At 43.7% G+C, this 17,354-nt stretch overlaps 2 protein-coding genes across 2 annotated transcripts; one reads left to right on the top strand and one right to left on the bottom strand.

The window, feature by feature from the left end:
• The first annotated feature begins 776 nt into the window (after positions 1-776).
• On the top strand, positions 777-3,614 carry ucmab (upper zone of growth plate and cartilage matrix associated b). Its single transcript, XM_062462209.1, has 5 exons — positions 777-840; positions 1,060-1,128; positions 1,229-1,324; positions 3,002-3,100; positions 3,195-3,614. Exons 1-5 carry the CDS (start codon positions 792-794, stop codon positions 3,269-3,271), a joined length of 390 nt encoding a protein of 129 aa, XP_062318193.1. The 5' UTR covers positions 777-791; the 3' UTR covers positions 3,272-3,614.
• A 134-nt stretch (positions 3,615-3,748) lies between these two features.
• camk1db (calcium/calmodulin-dependent protein kinase 1Db) lies at positions 3,749-17,254 on the bottom strand. Its single transcript, XM_062462202.1, has 11 exons — positions 16,781-17,254; positions 10,437-10,568; positions 9,352-9,426; positions 8,977-9,115; positions 8,700-8,826; positions 8,473-8,548; positions 7,771-7,883; positions 7,401-7,479; positions 6,300-6,387; positions 5,942-6,107; positions 3,749-5,724 (listed from the first exon to the last, which is right to left on the bottom strand). Exons 1-11 carry the CDS (start codon positions 16,876-16,878, stop codon positions 5,585-5,587), a joined length of 1,233 nt encoding a protein of 410 aa, XP_062318186.1. The 5' UTR covers positions 16,879-17,254; the 3' UTR covers positions 3,749-5,584.
• Between the last annotated feature and the right edge of the window lie 100 nt (positions 17,255-17,354).

The following is a 17,354-nucleotide window of genomic DNA, read 5'->3' as shown; positions in this document are numbered from 1 at the left end:
TGTGACATTTCAAGAAAAGTATAACAATAAGACTTAGTTTGCCAAAACACGAACCAAAGATTTACTTTAATGAGTACTTGACTTGCTCCGTGAAACAAAGTGAGTTATGACTGATCATTTGAATTCTCCATTGCGGAAAAACCTTAATGTCGTCTCACTTTCCTTGAAAAAGCTACTCTACCCTTTCAAAACAGATATATTCTCACATGCCTCTGCTACCGTAGAAGCAGTAAGTATCTATATGTTGTCATTTTTGGTATCCTGCTTCAACTTAAGGATCAGTGGGCGCATCTGTGCTGTGTGACCATAAGGGAGGTCCACATTTCACACCTCTATCTACTTTTAAAGATGTGGCAGTGGAGGGTTAGTAAGCATCTGAAATTATCCACCAATCATGTTTTAATGTGGCATCATGGAATGGACTGTGTGTGCGGGGGAGACTGTTGATGTTTGTTGACGTTTGCGGCTGTGCTTCATCAATCCCCATAAGAACCCTCTCACCCTCCCTCCCTCCCTCCTCTCTCTCTCTCTCTCTCTCTCTCTCTCTCTCTCTCTCTCTCTCTCTCTCTCTCTCTCTCTCTCTCTCTCTCTCTCTCTCTCTCTCTCTCTCTCTCTCTCTCTCTCTCTCTCTCTCTCGCTGTCTCTCTCTCCCTAACAATCCAGCCATCTGAGATTTCGGCTGATCATCCATCCCAGCCCCCACCCTCAAGGGCACTCTCTCACCTTCGCGTCACTCACATCTCCTTCTCTCTGCTCTCATATCCCTCAACAGCTCAGACACAGATCTCAAGATGTCCTGGACAGCTGTGCTCCTGCTCACCGTGCTGCTGGCACTGTCCTGTGAGTCTGGTGGCAGGGGATTGTGGGATTTGGGAACAATGATGCCTCAGGGGGGTGTACGAGAGATCTTTTAGAACGACATTACCAATAATGTTTTCTGTGTTCTCTGTAAAGATTAGAGGGTTAGAGGGTGGGGGCTCAGCTTCTGCGGTACTGATACTGAACGGGAATGGCTAGTTTGGTTCTTGATTTATGACCTGGTAATGTCCTCTGGTCCAGTGTCTCACGAGGCAGACAGTGTAGCAGTGCCTGATGACAAGGACACCACCAAAGCACTGGATCCACAAGGTAAGAAGATCCTCGGATCATATGTTCCATTTCACCTGCTACAGACCTCCAGCCTCCCTTCCTTAATAACAACTCCCAATGTCCACTTCCTCCTGTTCAGGTCCACTGAGGAGGATCTTCATGCCAGAGGAAGACGCTGCCAACTTCTTCCGAAGACGCAGAAGAAGAGCTGTAAAGTCCCAGGATGAGATCGATGGTGAGGAACTGTGCTCTTTGAGGTATCTGTGTGGTTGCAGTTGTGGTTGACGTGGTCAATGTGTTGGTCAGTAGTGGGGTATAGTTTATAGCAGTAGATTATTTGCCCCATTCTTTGAAGTCAGACGAATATTGTCTGCACTGCAGAAGATTTGTGTATTGAGATGGCATCAGAGTCATTTCAGCTGAAGGGGCAATGTTATGTCTGAACGAACAAGTGAACCTTGTTATGACTGGATAGAGACAGAAATAGTTTTGACTATGGGAGACGACCTTTTAACAGTAGCCTGGCCACCTCAGCTGTACCAAGTAAACTAACCTTAAACCACCTTAGACCAGACCTGACCTGACCCTACCTGAGTTTAGCTGAGCAGTGGTAGCCTGTTGGAAGTAGCAGCAGGATCCACAGGTTAGCGTGGTGCATACAACTACATCCTCATGCATCATTCATCTGTTTCATTCAGGGACAGGCATCTTCTGCCTTTACGTGATAAATACCTCTTGTGCCTCATACTGTGTGTGGGAAAGTGATGAAAATGTCATCAGAAACATATTTGATATTACGAATGAACGTTCTGTTGTTTTGAACATCCTAGTTACAGGTAATAGCAAAGTGTGGGAATAGAGAGTTGGAAGGAGTTGAAGGTTGTAATATCTGTGTAACAATTGATTAACTCAACTCTAGTCAAGTCAGATATGTGAGTAAGGAATCCAAAAGAAGAGTGACTTAGCTGTAACAGAAACAGAAAGAGACAGTCAAGTGAGATAGAGCCAAGAAGAGCAGTTAGGAGCTGAATGTGGAATGTGTCAACACACAGTGGTGGGTGGGGGTTGGAGCGACAGATGGAGAGAGTGAGAGAAACTGAGATGTTTACTCTTCCGAGCCCCTAAAATCACATTTTGACCCATACGCACCACAGCCCTGCACTGCAGTGAGAGCCATTGGAGGGAAAACTGGAAGCTTAGCATGAGAACTGTTGTGTGTGTTTCATGTCATTATCCTGATAATGGCTACTGCTTGATGTGATGTCAGGCTATGATGAACGGATAACACCAGGGCACAGCGTCAGTGTGCTCCTCTCTACCAATCAAACAAGCAGCAGATCAGACGGGCTCATGGGTTCAGAGGGAATTCAGACGTCTTGTCTAGTTGGAGACTGCAGGTACAGCTGGACTAAGTGGACCATATGTGTCCTAGGGAAACAGAAACAAGCACACACAAACAAAGGACTGAGGGTTGTTTATGACACTTTTTCCCAGCACTGTTAAGAAGTAACTTGTGTACAAAAGACCTAGTGATAACATCCCCATTCTGAAATAGTTGCTAGTGACTGTGATAATGACTACACATTCTAGTGTGTATCACAGGTCACAACTATCAACCCACAAAGTAATACTGGTTGACATGGACACACTTGGAATTTCAGAGTGAGCTCATTGTGCAGGCGGAGACCTGTTCCATGAGACTCACAGGATGGCAAAGGTCACGACTCTACAGATGTGAAAGCTGCAGCTGAAAACATTTACTTTGAATACACACTAATACCAGCCGACAGCCCGAAATGTATTTATGGAAAATGTCTAAATAAAAGCAATCCAGGGTGTTTTAGTTTGAAGTGGTGACATATTTATTAGATTCCATAAAAGGTCTTAACCCTAACACTCTCTTTCTTCATAGCCGAACAGAGGCAGAGGCTTGCAGCAGATGAGAGGAAGAGAGAGTATCATGAAGAGCAGAGGAACGAGTTTGAAGGCTATGCTGAGGAAGAGCATGATGGTATAGTACCCAACCTGTTTACAGATTACTGATGTAGATCATAATAATAATTACACACATACTGTACTGTTACTTCTTAACATATACCTATCAGAACAAGATGAAAGGACCCGGGAGAGTACTGAGCAGTGGAGACAATTCCACTATGATGGGATGGATCCCTCCAAGTAGTACAACCGCCAGTCCATCTGAGCCTAGAGCACCGCCCTGCTGGAGACTTGGGGTACAACAGAAAGGAAAGAGGGGCAGGCAGAGCAAGTTCTTCTGCAGATAAAACTCTTAGTTTCCAGAGCGATCCTTTTTTGACAAAACTGTATGCCAAAAAAAGACCAAAATAGCTATTTCTGTGTTCATTTTAGAAGCCTGCTGATGTATTGTATTTACGCCAACTGTAAAATACTGTAGATTTGAACATGCCGTTGTAGATATTTTTATACACAGGTGTAAAGTTTGTTTTGATGAGCAATTACTTGTAATCAAACATTATGGCAACCTTCCAGGTTTGTAACTGGATTTCATATAGCAATGTCCAATGTTTACAGTGTGTAAGAAGGTGCTTTTCATTCATGCTTCATATTATGCTTTGTGTTATGTTTTTGGTAGGAACACATAAGAAAATACACAAATAAACACTCTGGTCCAAGCAAACACGATGAATGAGATTTGTATTTACAGTACACAGAGGCTACTGATTCATCTGTAATTTCATAAACACAGTCTTTTACAGCGCCTGAGAAGTAGTCAACACAAAACATGCATTGAGTTCTACAATTCAAAGTGGCCTGCTCTCATCGAGCACATTCATATGGAACATTCTTGTTCCAGGAGCCAGGGACAGTGACACATTAAGCAGAAACAAGTACAGACAATTTTGAATGCGTCTTAGGCAGTATACTTCTCTCTCTTGTTTGACCACAATCTCAGGGAGAGAGAGAGAGGGAGATATAGAGGGAGTGGTAGAGAGGTACCAAAAGTCCAGTAACCAATGTGTATAGCATGTGAGCTGAGCTCAGAACAGCCACTGTCTGAATGGAAGCTGAACTATACGATACTGTGTGTAATAGGCTTGACTATATTGGATGATAAAGCAGTAAAGGAACAGTATTGTAAATGTTTCTTTTTTTCTCAGCATGCCATTTTCAGTGTGTTAATGTGAACATATACCACAGTAATCTTTATCATACACCTTATTTCTCTTTTCTTGTACTCACATTCATAATGTCCTCTGATTATGATATTTTGTAAATATTTGATGAGAAACATCCCCCTCAACGTAAGGTAACGCATAGCTACCTCATATCAATTTGATGGACTAAAAAACTCACGAGGCAACCTGTCTTAATGGCACATTAGAATATGTGATGTGGTCATTGATTTCAGAAGGTCCATTCCCCAAATACATGGTCATCAGCAGCATCATTTTAAAGGAATTATTTTGTGTATTTTTGTTAAATTATTTCCCTGAGAACCAGTCACAAAGCTAAATCTATAAACTGCCTTCCAGAGGATAAGGAGGGCTTCACAGTAATGTCAAACACTCAAGAAAAAAACCTGTAAAAACAAAGTAACAACTGGATTTTTTTGTTTACCTGAACATTAAGTAATCACCATTTTCATAATTTTTTTTACTGAACACTGTTTGCCAATTAATCAAAGAAAAGGTTTAGTACACCTTTACACATTAAAAGCAACATTCTTCCAAAGAGTCATAATAAGAAAATAAGTAATTTAATACATTTCAATTAAGAAAAGAGTACAATGCACTTACCATCTAACCTTCTCTTGCCAACTCAAATCACAAAACAAAAGCAATTCATTAAAAACGTGTGCACATCGTCTTGAATATATAAATATGAAAGTCTGGATTTCTGTTTACCAGACAACAAGAAGCAAAGGAGTAACACTTGTGTCATACTGTGGTGAGTGACCTACCTACTGTATCAACTGCAATTGGAGAGAAAAAAAGAGAACAAAATCTGGAGGATAAAAGGAATCACCATCTAATGCAATTTGAAAGCTCTGCTTGTTTGACTTGCGCAACACGACTTCTCTGCTTCCACTGTTTCAGGTGCCCTGCTTACACAAGGCATTGACAATATAGGGGGCACTGTGTGCCTGACAGTCAAAGTACGACAGCCTTACTTAATAAATAAAATAGGAGTTCCCATAACGAGGTGCACAGGACTAGCCACTCTGAAACACTGAGCCCCTTCAGTCTCTAAGCAGAAGGGACACGTGGCTCTTCTCCTTACCGCCAGACATGCAGTGCAGAGTGCAGCACTGGGGTACAGTGATGAGCTGTGGTAATAGGAGATGAGGTGACGCTCCTCAAGATCTCCCCAGCGCAGCTAGCATGGCCGCTGGGGAATAGGCGGGATGGGCAAAAACCAAGTGGACCGATGGTGGAATACTGAGAGCCGGGAACAGCTGTGTGCCGTCTCAAAGCTCCGTGGTCTCCCAGCTGACCTCCCGTGGAACCTGGCGTCATTTAGTCCCAGTGTGGATGGTGGTGACGGTGGAGGGGCGTGGCCGGGGAGCCTCCACCGTCACCACCTGTGGCTCCTCACCGATGGAAGTGGGGGGGCTAATATTCCGGCTGCAGGATGCAGCGGCAGCAGGTTGACCTGGGGGGGGGACAAAAATGGTACCAATGGTATGGTCTAATGCAGTACAACAAGGCAACAATATAATTCCAAATAGTTGTATTATATTAAATTCTATTCTCCTACATAACCTGCTTTGTCTAACACTTTAACCTCTTTGGGAAGACTGAATACAAATAAAGAAAAAATAAACTGTCATCCTTCCAGATCCTTAGAAATCATCGCATTCTATCCTTACAGGAGATTGGGGCGCAGTCCACAGACTGGCTCTTGGCAGGGCCTCTGGCCTGACTGCGGGCAGTGGGGATGGTGGTGTCAATACTGCCGCCAAAACTGCTGCCCAGACTGCTGCCCAGCTGCAGGCGCCTCATGTGGCGGATCACAGCCGTGGCATTGAACGCTTGCTGTGACGGTGGGAGAGAGAGAGAGAGAGAGAGAGAGAGAGAGAGAGAGAGAGAGAGAGAGAGAGAGAGAGAGAGAGAGAGAGAGAGAGAGAGAGAGAGAGAGAGAGAGAGAGAGAGAGAGAGAGAAGTGCTGTTAATATTTACATACACACAGGAGTACAATGAGCCCTGAGTTAAAGAACATGTACTCACCCTCCATTTGCTTTTGGCAAAGTTTTTACGCATCTGGCGACTGACAGATTCATGGATGTTCTTGCAGAGAGCCGTGTCTCCTGCGATCCTGGAGAAAAATACAATTCCCTTTTGATCGCACCAATAGTGAACAACTCACAACGCAGAACACTAAGAGCCACTCCTCGACAGAATGCACTATGCCAGGGGTGGGCAACCCTGGTCCTTGTGAGCCGCTGTCCTGTATGTTTTAGATGTTTCCCTGCTCCAGCACACCTGTTTCAAATGAATGGGTTGTTATCAAGCTCTGTGGAAGCCGGGTAATGACCATTCATTTGAAACAGGTGTGCTGGAGCATGGAAACATCTAAAACATACAGGACAGCAGCCCTCGAGGACCAGGGTTGCCCACCCCTGCACTATGCTATTGAAGGCCTTCCATTAGAAACAAAAGGTGTTTATACCCATTTGTGAGAATGCACTCATATGCCCCCTTCCATCTCTAAATTCACACCTGCTACCATGGCTGCGACACATCACACAAACACTGTCAATGTCAGCTGGATCCCACCAGCTGTCAAAGACCCAATGGCACCATTAAAGCCTAACAGAGCTGTTTCATATTCTCAGCCAGAGACAACCTCCCACATACGGTCCCTCTCGTTAGCTCTGGCCCAAGCAGAGGGAAGCCACTGTAATTGTTGATTAGTGCCTCAGCATTCTCCAAGCATCCTTCAGGACACCAGCCACTAATTGGCAGCCATTAATTCAGCAGATTCATCCCTTTCTCTCTCTTTCTTTCTCACTGTCTCCCGATACGCCTCTCTTTCTATACCTCTTTCTTCCTTTGTCTCCCCCCATCTGCCCCCCTCCCCCTTCTCGCTCTCTCTCCCCTATATCCCTCTCTCTATCTCTCTCCCTCAGAGCGGGGTATAGGAGGGGAGCCATGGTGACAGATGACAGTGGGAGGAAATGTTTTCCAAAATACGTGCGTCATCCACGCTGTGTGTCTGCATCATGATCCTGTCAGTTTTCACTAAGTCGTGTGGTTCTCTGTGATTCCCTGTGATTGTGGTGGTCGAGAGGCCTGCGGCAGCAGTGGTTAAGATGGTTAGTCACTCACCATGGGTGCTCCAGAGCTTGGTCACATGTGAACCTCTTCTCTGGGTCCTTCTCCATCAGGCAGCTGATGAAGTTTTTAGCTGTGAAACATCAGTTTAACCTCAGCGATTTCATTGGTCTCATCCATGCAATATAGCACTGTACAAGAACAGAGGCCCACATACCAGGGGCGTAGCCAGAATAATCTTTTTGGGTAGGCCTAGAAAAATATGGATAGGCATCATTTCAGTTTTTTGCATAATTATGCAGTGCATAATTTTTCTGAGATATTTTCGTTTTTGGGTAGGCCTTAGAACATATTGGGTAAGTCGGTGCCTACCCAGACCTACCCATGGCTACGCCCCTGCCACATACACAGACACACAACTCACCAGAGTCTGATATATCATCCCAATACGGAGCATCAAATTCATAGTCTGCCTTGAGAATCTGTTCAAAGAGCTTGGAGTCATTCTCGTCATAGAAGGGAGGATAGCCACATAACCTAGGACATAGAACACAACAACAAAGCAACATGAAGGAAAGGAAACTCTCGAAATGGTTATTTAGTGTTGTGGAATCTCAATCCACTCCAGACATTTTGTTTTGATAACAACATAAAGTAATCACCATTTTCCAAATTAATCCTGGTGTTGAGATATCTCCCTCTGATCAATGTCAAACTCTTCTGCTACTGTAGAGCATTCGCCTGATGGTTCCACCTGACTACCTTAAACGCTCACCACGTCTGACGAACAAGACCGGAAATGATTTCCCTCCAGTGAACACCATCTCCAGTAACACTCCAGGTAATTAGTTTGGCCGGCTCGTTGCAAAGACATTTTGTCAGGTCAGTTTAGACTAAAAGCTTTTGAGGTAATGTAATCAGGCAGAACTTCATGCGGTGCGTACCATATGACTTTTTGTGTTGCCCAGCTACAAAGCTAGCATAACCCCTCACCCCACCCACCCCCATCACCAGGATATTCACGCATCTTAACTAATATTGCGAGCTCTTCTATTCCCCCTGTGACCTTATTTTTTTATAATCTATACAAAATGACAGCTTGTTAGTACAAAAATGTAGCACTTACAGTATGTAAGCAATAACACCGATAGACCAGCAGTCCACTGCTTTGCTGTAGGGCTTCTGTGCTAGCACCTCAGGAGCTATGGAAGTAGCAAAGGGTTAAGGGTTAGTCAGTTTAAAAAGGTTGAGTTTATGTTACTCAGATTCACGGTCGGAGCAAGTCGGAGTCTTCTGCTTGGCACATGACATAAAGTACGTTTCACATCAACAGACAACAGGGGGAAGGCTCACCCACATATCCTGGAGTTCCACAGGCTGTGGCCATTACATCTCCTGTTCCCTCCATCTTTGAGAGGCCAAAGTCACTGATCATGATCTTGGACTCGTTGTGGGGGTTAAAGTAGAGAAGATTCTCTGGCTAAAAGAAAGAAAAAGAAGACTTCATAAAACATTGTGTGTGTGTATGGTTCTCCGTATTAAAGATGGACACTGAAACCAGTACACAGAGTCTTGTGAGGGCTCTGTGTACGAACGTGTCTGTATATTTGTGTGTAAGTAGCTATAGTACCTTGAGGTCTCTATGTACTATACCCATGGCGTGGAGGTAGTTTACTGCATCCAAAACCTGTTTGATGAGCCTGCTTGCATCCATTTCAGTATAGAAGCCCTTCTCTACAATACGGTCAAAAAGCTCCCCTCCAGAAACTCTGAGGACACAAAACAAGGAATCAGCACTCCTTACATTTACAGGGAAGGCTTCAAAGGTAAATACCCACTGATGCCAATGTTCTAATAATACTGGCATACAGTGAAACATGATGCAACATCACATTGAATTGCATCCATATGGAAGTCAAGGGGGTTGAGACACCATTATATCACAATATGTTCAAGGTTATAGTTATAAATTAACAACATTATCTTCAGGGTTTAAGATACTCACAATTGCATGATAAGGTACAAGTGGTTGGAGCTCTCATAGATGTCCTCCAATGCCACAATGTTTTCATGTTTTATCCTGCAAAAGAAACAGGACAGTTTTATAACTATTAACTTCTGACCATTTCAGTCCTGAACAGAAAATGGCAGCATTATTTTACCACAATGAAGCCATTCAATGTATAAAGTACCCTTTTTACTTGCTTTAACCTTAACCTTTAACCACTTGCAGAACTGGAGAAGACGAGTTTGCGTGGGGGTTCAGTGAAGGCGTAGTGAAAATGAGCTGGCTGAACCCTCCTCTTTGCAATCATACACCAATACACGCAGGTTGGATAAAAAGCTTTTGTGTAACTTAGGAGAGGGAATTCTCATACCATACTAAGCAGTGACTCATACAACTGCAACCCTGTCATGATTAGCGTAAGCAGCATGAGCACCTGAAAAACTGAATGAATCAAGGTGGCGGGGTCTCGTGTCCAAGCAACAGCGGGGTGGCTGAACACTAAAACTCCTTGGAGACAAGTTGATAACACAGAGAATAACAGGTGGGTGGGGGGAGGTGGAAGGGACAGGAGGGGGGGAGATCGATAACACCAACAACTGCCTCCAACTTAGACTCAGGAAACATGCAGTCATGCTCTGGGGCTGTTAGATCAAAAAAAGGGTTAACATGGGGGGGGTAAGGAGGAGGGGGGGTGAGGTAAGGGTGGGTGGGTGGGTGGGGGTGGCAACTGTAACCAGGCAACTACTTCTTCAACTACGCCAGCGTACCCTTGTCTAGGGAGATTGGAGGATACGGCCCTCACCCCCAGTCCTATTCCATGAGACAGGGGCTGACAGCGTCATAGATGTGACCTGACTCGGTCATAATGAAGTGCGCTGGCGTATATGAGTTCTACAAGGCCTGGGCAGTTTCTTTAGCACTGACAATATAGATTTCAAGCCTCACTCTAAATGGCTTACAGGCCAAAGTTCAAAGGGGAGATGGAGGCAGGAATGTGAGGGGAAGGTGAGGATTTTCAGTCAGGTGTGTAGAACGGGGGAAGGTTACAATAGCGAGGTCTAGTGGTATTCCATGGTACCTACTTCCTAAGCACGGCAATTTCGTTCTCGATGCTGGTCTCCTTCCCTTTCAAAGCCTTTTTCGGAATGCACTTTACTGCAACCATCTTACCCGAGGCTTTCTCCCGAGCCATCACAACTTCAGAGAATGCCCCACTATAAGAGAGGGCAGCGAGGAAGAGACAGGGAGAAAAAGGAGAGGGATATATGGGGGGGGCAGAAGAGATAGGGTGGAGGCAGACAAAGAGAGAGAGTAAAATGGTCAGCTTTACGTAAGCACAGACAGAGAGTATTGACATAGGAAACCTTCCCTGCGCGAATACATAGACAGTGCTCAAAGAAGGACATCCCAGAGTACACAAACAGCATACTGTGAATATTTGCTGAGAACCTACAAAGCCCACGGATGTGCGCAACATTGTCGTGTGTCATTGCATGCTGGTGCATTTGCATGGCTGTGTGTAAGCCCTCGCATTGCAAACACTTTTAACCCCTTTAAAACATCAAAAACTTGAACGCTCGATAGATAGATGCCCTCCATCACGTCACTACACATGAAATCTTTTTTAAGACAAGCAAATGTGAAATTAAGAGAATATATTCCCAAGCAATCTGTATCTGTTGCTATGCTACCATGTTCACCCCACCTTGATGAATCTGTCTGAGCTGGCGTCACGATTAGCTTCGTTTTCTTTCCACCCTCCCCTTTCCCACCCATTTATATTCTTTCACATGCCCTCCACTGCTTTTCTCTCCTCCTATTCCTCCTGCCATGTTATTATCTTCCCATAGAGGAAATTAGTGCTTGTTGGAAGCTGTTGGTTTTGCCCCTCACTTAGACCCCCCCCCCCCCCTCTTTATCAGAAACATTGGTCTGTATTAAAGATCCATTATGGTCTATTCTATGCCCATCCCAGGCAGTTAAAGTGAGCCACGATCTGTCATCTAAGTCCCCTGTGGTCATCAAATCCATGCAAATCCTTCTCTCGACACTCCACAAGGTTAGCCCAGGCAGGGGTACAGGTGGTTAACTTTCCCACGAACACGCTGTGGGAGATACACAGACAGGAACTGGTCTAGAGGGGTGAGGACCACACACTAACCCCGAAGGAGAGTTGGTTTTATATGGCATAGATAAGAACACCTTCTTTAGAAATTGGCCATGAGATGCATGTGCATGCATGTAAAGGAAAAACAAGGGTCTCCCTTTGTGAATATTGAATAAGTTCAAGGAGCAAGACATCTATACTGTAACCTACTATTTTGTCTAAGTACCACTGAGAGACCAATTATGTGCTGCATTTATGTGTTCAGTCCCTAACATCAATTTACACAGTATGGTATGTAAATAGAAAGGAGTGTGGTTCCTGTTTCCTCACACTGTGCATGTGAAACGTCTCTGGCTCACTTCTTTACCAAGCAGCGTTTGCTCTCTGCAGCTTACAAGAAACACAATGATTATAACCACAGGAAGCCTTAAAAATGTCGTAAGGAGATGTCACATCAAACTGTAGCAACGTTCCTACCGCAGCCTCGTTTAAATATAGATATCGTTTCCTGACAAAGCAGAGTATACATCCACAGTTCATGGAACATTTGGGTGAGGGTGTGTAACAAGAGGTAAAATACACACACACTCAAACAGAGCCTGATAGCCTGTGTGACTCCACAGTAACTACACAATTTGATCCCAAAATAATCCTGAGTGTGACACGGCACAGAAGCCCAGCATTAAGAGATGAGAGAGGCTCTTTAAATTTGCCTCTTGATTAAAACTCATTTCAATCCATTACCACAGCCCAATTTGCAGCATGGCCCCAAAAAATGTGCTTGACCCAGTGTCACCCTGTATTCTCTGCCTTTCAGACCTCAGAGGAATGAACACACTATCGCTCTCATGCAAGTTGTTGCTTAGCGTGAGGTTGACCTTAAAGGCTCTTGGGGTAAAGAGACCCGAATTTCTCCAGTGCCCTCATTGTAGCTTTGGCTGTGAGACATTCGGCACACACCACTCCATCCAGTTAGACAAACACTGGAGAGCTGGTGGGACTGTTTTACACAGCGTCTCACAATAAGACACCATGCTGTCCAGAACTACTGTGCTCTACATCAAGCTTTGTCAACAACGACAGTGCAGGGTGTCCTAATGTAAAATAGCATATCTTGTTTTGCAGGTCTGCTTCGTGGGGGCTGATGCTGTCGTTTTTACAGTACCTCCGTCCTGCTACCACTGCTGAGTAATCACATCGAATCATCTTGTGTAAGACGCATAAGTACTCCTGTTATGTAATCTATTGGATAGAGTCGAGGCTTGATAATCCAGGTGAATCCCTGCTTGTGGATCTCGCTTCACCGCCCCCAGTTACTGTTTTGCCGACCATTCTAATGTCTCAGTACCTATAATCTACAAATTGTTGTGATGAGCAGTACACCCATAATCTGACGAGGACATTCTAGAGTAAGATTTGTAGAAAATACTAACACTACCTTTCCATAAAATATGTACTATGGATAACGTGTATAGTTACATCTTTGTGTTGTAGAGGGTCCTAGTGTCTCTTGTAGATCATTTCTGATTCACCTCTATCATTATGTTGTCCTGTATACATCAACAACAGAAAAGGATGTTCCCCGTTTGTAGTATTAACAGTTCATGGACATGGGCCAGTGTTCTTGGAATATAAGCTTTAAGCTCACTGCATGGTTGATGAAAGGGGGGAAACAATCATTCGTACTTTCCTGGAGGTTAGCCTCACTGCATGATAAGAGCTTGTCAGTCATAAATAAAGAAATAAACACATGCGTAAATACACCAGAGGCTTGGCCAAAATCTATCTAAAGATGCCACTAAGCCAGAGATCTCATGGGAGCCAGATTGTTTAGATAAGGGTGATTACTGCCTGCTCTCCACAGATAGATGTCCTCCACACTGGCGCACTTCAGCAGCCTGTTACTAAGCCTATAGGGCTGAGGCCACTGCCACTCAGTGGCAAATTAGACATGAACAGATATAGCTTTATAAAATTCCCACACTCAAATGAATATCTGCCGACAATTAAAATATAAAATCAGTTGACATTATATAGTAATAGATATTTGTGAAATGACCACAATCCAACATTATGAATAAACCAGATTAGCCTCTAGTGAATGGTTACATAAAGTGTCATATTTGCAGAGTGCTGTGTTTTAGGAATCATCTTGATGAGAGGATAAGGTGTGGATGGTTTGAGGAGTGGAGGCGTGGGTGGAGTACCAGTCAGCGGGTCACTGCACCCACAGAACAGCTCTGGGTTGCCATCATTCCAGTTGCCTAGCTGCAGTTCAGGTCACACTCTAACTGTGAGGAACTCATCTACAGAAACACAAAGATCCACTTTACTTCCATGTCCCTGGGAGAAAAACCAGGAACAGCACTTTCCTTAAAAGTAGAATTTAAAATTAAAAAAATTAACAAAGCACGATGGTACAGAGACGGCAATTTTGACCTTGATATGACTAGACAATTAAATTGTTGGTGGTATTCAAAGTCATTTTTTGCTTACAGTTGTTGTTAAAAGTATCTTTGACTTGTGCCTCATTACACCTGCTGCGGGCCAACTCTTCCACTAATGCTGACCACTTTGGTGGCTTCGCCACAGGGATCTGCTAGGGCGTCCACCTATGTAGTCACTTACCTGCTCCCTCAGAATATCAGCAGCTTAAAACTGAAATTAGCCCTGCAGAGGACAGAAGGAGGAACAAGTCTGGCAGAGATGGAGCCAGTGTGGCTTCAGTAGCGCAGATTTCATTAGCTACAACCGTAACAGTATGAAACAGAGGGCAAACCAAAGCGCAATAACCATTTAGAGACACAGCCCCAGTGTTTCCATCCAAGACTCCTATTGATCAGAAATACATCAATGTTATTGCCTGCAAGACACCTAAACTGCTACAGTGTGTGTTTTTATGTCTAAGGATTAAGAAAGCAGCTAAGTATGGTTGGCGGGAAAATCTGGGAAGTCAACATCAAGGGCCGAATCAATGTGACAGAGAAATTATATTATCAGCAGTGACAGCATATTCTTGTATGGAATCTCATTTCCTGTAGTGGGAAGACAGTTGGATATTGGGTTATAACTTATACTAATAATATAATATACTAAATGGAAAACTAAACTGAATGACTGAGGTTTGTGGACGCACAGAGGCGGACACTAAAGGGGATGATAGTTGGGCTTCAGATGTGGGGAAGCCTGTAGAAAAAGGGGGGAGGAGGATAATCTGTGAACGTTCCTGTCCTCCACTCCTTCCTAGGTCAGTCTATTCTTAATCTCCAGTTAAAGCCATGGGGTTGAGCAGGAGAACCCAGCCCTATGGCTGGCTTGCCCTAGGTGACCTGCTGTGAGACTGGCTTAGCGGCACTGCATACACAACAAGGCACTCCCTGATTCAGACTGCAGGAGCCTCAGCTTGAGTCTGTGATGTTGATACAGGACTCTGGGGAGAGGGAATGTGCTTTCTTGATGACAATATGACAGCATGTCCTTGTAAAGTCAAGTGAGTCAGGTGGCTGAGCGGTTAAAGAATCGGGCTAGTAATCAGAAGGTTGCTGGTTTGATTCCTGGCTGTGCAAAAACGATGTTGTGTCCCTGGGCAAGGCACTTCACCCTACTTGCCTCGGGGGAATGTCCCTGTACTTACTGTAAGTCGCTCTGGATAAGAGCGTCTGCTAAATGACTAAATGTAAATGTAAAGCAGGTAATACAAAAGTGTATAGATGCGTTGGATTGTGAGGTAATTAGTTGTCTTTAACGTATGAACACATGACTCTGATTATATGTAGAACAAAGCCTATTCATTCATAGCATTTTGTAAAGGTTCTTTTCACTCAGCACAAGAACTAAGGATGCTGGAGAGCCCAAGTTGTGCCTCTGCAACAAAACAAGAATAATGCAGATCTGGGTATGTGTATGTGTGTGCACCCACGCGTGTAGGTCTGTGCACGTTTGAAAAAATTAAAGGAGTCGCACCCTACAATCAATACCTGGAGATATAACATTGTTGTGTCATGCTAAGGAAATATTTAGCAACAGCTACCAACATCCTCTGTTATTATCTGTGTTTACAGTTGTAAATGGGGATTGGAATGCTTGTTTATTTTTTTCAGATCTTGGTGAATTTTCAGGTTGACACCGATCTCCTGAGTCAAAAACATATTTCCTTGGGGAGATTCAATTTTTTACTCCTCCAACAAAAAAAAAATCAAATCACATTCTGCTCAGTCAGAGGGGGGAGGTGCTGTTGTAGGCTAGGCTATGTGAGCTGCATCTGTGAGGAGAACTGAAATGAAAACCTGCTTCATTACAGAGAAAAATACACACATCAATGCATTGACTTGAGATGTGTTTTTATGGTTTCACTGAACAGAAGGCCCAATTATTGCATAACTTTTTTTCTGTGCAGGAATAGACCTGGACAGATATTGGCAAGCATGTAAAGGCTTCCATTTTGGGGAATGTGCCCTCCCAAGTGAGTGCTTACATGCTCCTACTGCATCATAACTCACCTTGTGAGAACAGACAAGCGGTAATAACTGTGGACAGAAATAACCTCTGGAATTTGTCTATACTGTAGTCCAAGCATGAAAATAACAAGGCTGTCTCTCAGCGTACAACAAACGGGGCTACTGAAACCAATCCACAAACTATGTGCGAGTGTGCAGTATTTTAACAGCATCTAAAGTGACATCAATGAGTTATTTACAGAAGTCAAGTAAGTCATCAAAGCTGTGATTACGTGTCGCCGATAGATCAAATGATCTATTAGGAGACTTCCTCTGCTGCAAACCATACGACCATTTATAAGATGTTTACAATTCGATGTAAAAGTAGACCTAATCAACAACATGCTCATCTTAGAACTAGCTATGTTATTTGAGTGTGAGGACATCAGAAATGTCATTAGAAAGATAAATTGAGTCTCTTGTTAACTCTTGCTTCCAAATGTCTATATTTAATGTAGCCTAACGGATATGAAAAACAGTGATGGCCAATGTTGACTCGAGATGATTTTTTTTTTACAGAAAAGTAACTTCACATTTATTTTGATATTCTATGTAAGCTATCGTTTACTCTTTATATTGCACTATTTCCCGTCAAGGCCTACCCCCCAAAACAAATATAAACAATATTTATTTACACGTCTTTCATGGACTAGCCTATTCGATATTCAACAGCTGTCTGTAGTGACAAAATTGCGTTTCCGTTAACGTAGGCTACAATGTCTTTTGTCTGTAGTCGGAGGTTTAACTGGTTAACTGGTGATAAAGTTCCATTCAGTGTTTCCAATCATGGACCTGAAAGTCGATAGCATACAGTATTACTTACGTTCCAAGGACTTCTTTGAAGTCAAATATTTTCTTGATATCATCAACATGTTTTTTCCACGAGGGTCCATCCCCGAACTCTCCATTCTCCCTTGCCATGTCGCACCAGGGAAGTACGTGAGACAACTCGAGCTGTCTGTATATGTCTAAATGTGCTAAATCTGCTGACAAAATATCAGCAAGAGGTTCTTGATAGTATACAAATTACACCTTGTCTCAGCCCATCCATGTACTGCAGCGCAAAAGCAGAGGTGTCCTACCACGACACGTACAGGTTATCTGACTAATCTGTTTGACGTAACCAGACCGTGAGCTTCATTATTTTGTGTCCTTAGAATTGCCAACAATGTTCCCTTCAGAATTATGGGAAGTAACATCTACTATGTGAAGGATGACTCCTGAGTCGTTGTGCATCTGCACCGCTGTTCGTAATACCGACCGCCCTTTTGGTTGTTATAGCAATAAGGAGTGGGAGTCTGCCCTCGCCTATGTATCTGACAGCGTGAGTATGTATGAGTGAACGTTTAGAGTGTTCGCATTGCACCAAACCCACGACCCAGACAGTGGTCGGATTT

The sequence above is a fragment of the Osmerus eperlanus genome, chromosome 5 (genome assembly GCF_963692335.1).
Source record: "Osmerus eperlanus chromosome 5, fOsmEpe2.1, whole genome shotgun sequence".
Lineage (NCBI taxonomy): Eukaryota > Metazoa > Chordata > Actinopteri > Osmeriformes > Osmeridae > Osmerus > Osmerus eperlanus.
The sequence above is the reverse complement of the archived record's forward strand: the minus strand, read 5'-3'. Positions and strand labels throughout refer to the sequence as shown.

Excerpts from the sequence above, each read along its gene's own strand:
- ucmab (XM_062462209.1), top strand. The coding sequence starts at position 792 with ATGTCCTGGACAGCTGTGCTCCTGCTCACCGTGCTGCTGGCACTGTCC. Across the intron at positions 841-1,059 it reads CGTGCTGCTGGCACTGTCCT|TGTCTCACGAGGCAGACAGT; the intron begins GTGAGTCTGGTG and ends CCTCTGGTCCAG. Across the intron at positions 1,325-3,001 it reads GTCCCAGGATGAGATCGATG|CCGAACAGAGGCAGAGGCTT; the intron begins GTGAGGAACTGT and ends CTTTCTTCATAG.
- camk1db (XM_062462202.1), bottom strand. The coding sequence starts at position 16,878 with ATGGCAAGGGAGAATGGAGAGTTCGGGGATGGACCCTCGTGGAAAAAA. Across the intron at positions 10,569-16,780 it reads TTCAAAGAAGTCCTTGGAAC|TGGGGCATTCTCTGAAGTTG; the intron begins GTAAGTAATACT and ends CCTCTCTTATAG. Across the intron at positions 7,480-7,770 it reads GGATGATATATCAGACTCTG|CTAAAAACTTCATCAGCTGC; the intron begins GTGAGTTGTGTG and ends GATGTTTCACAG.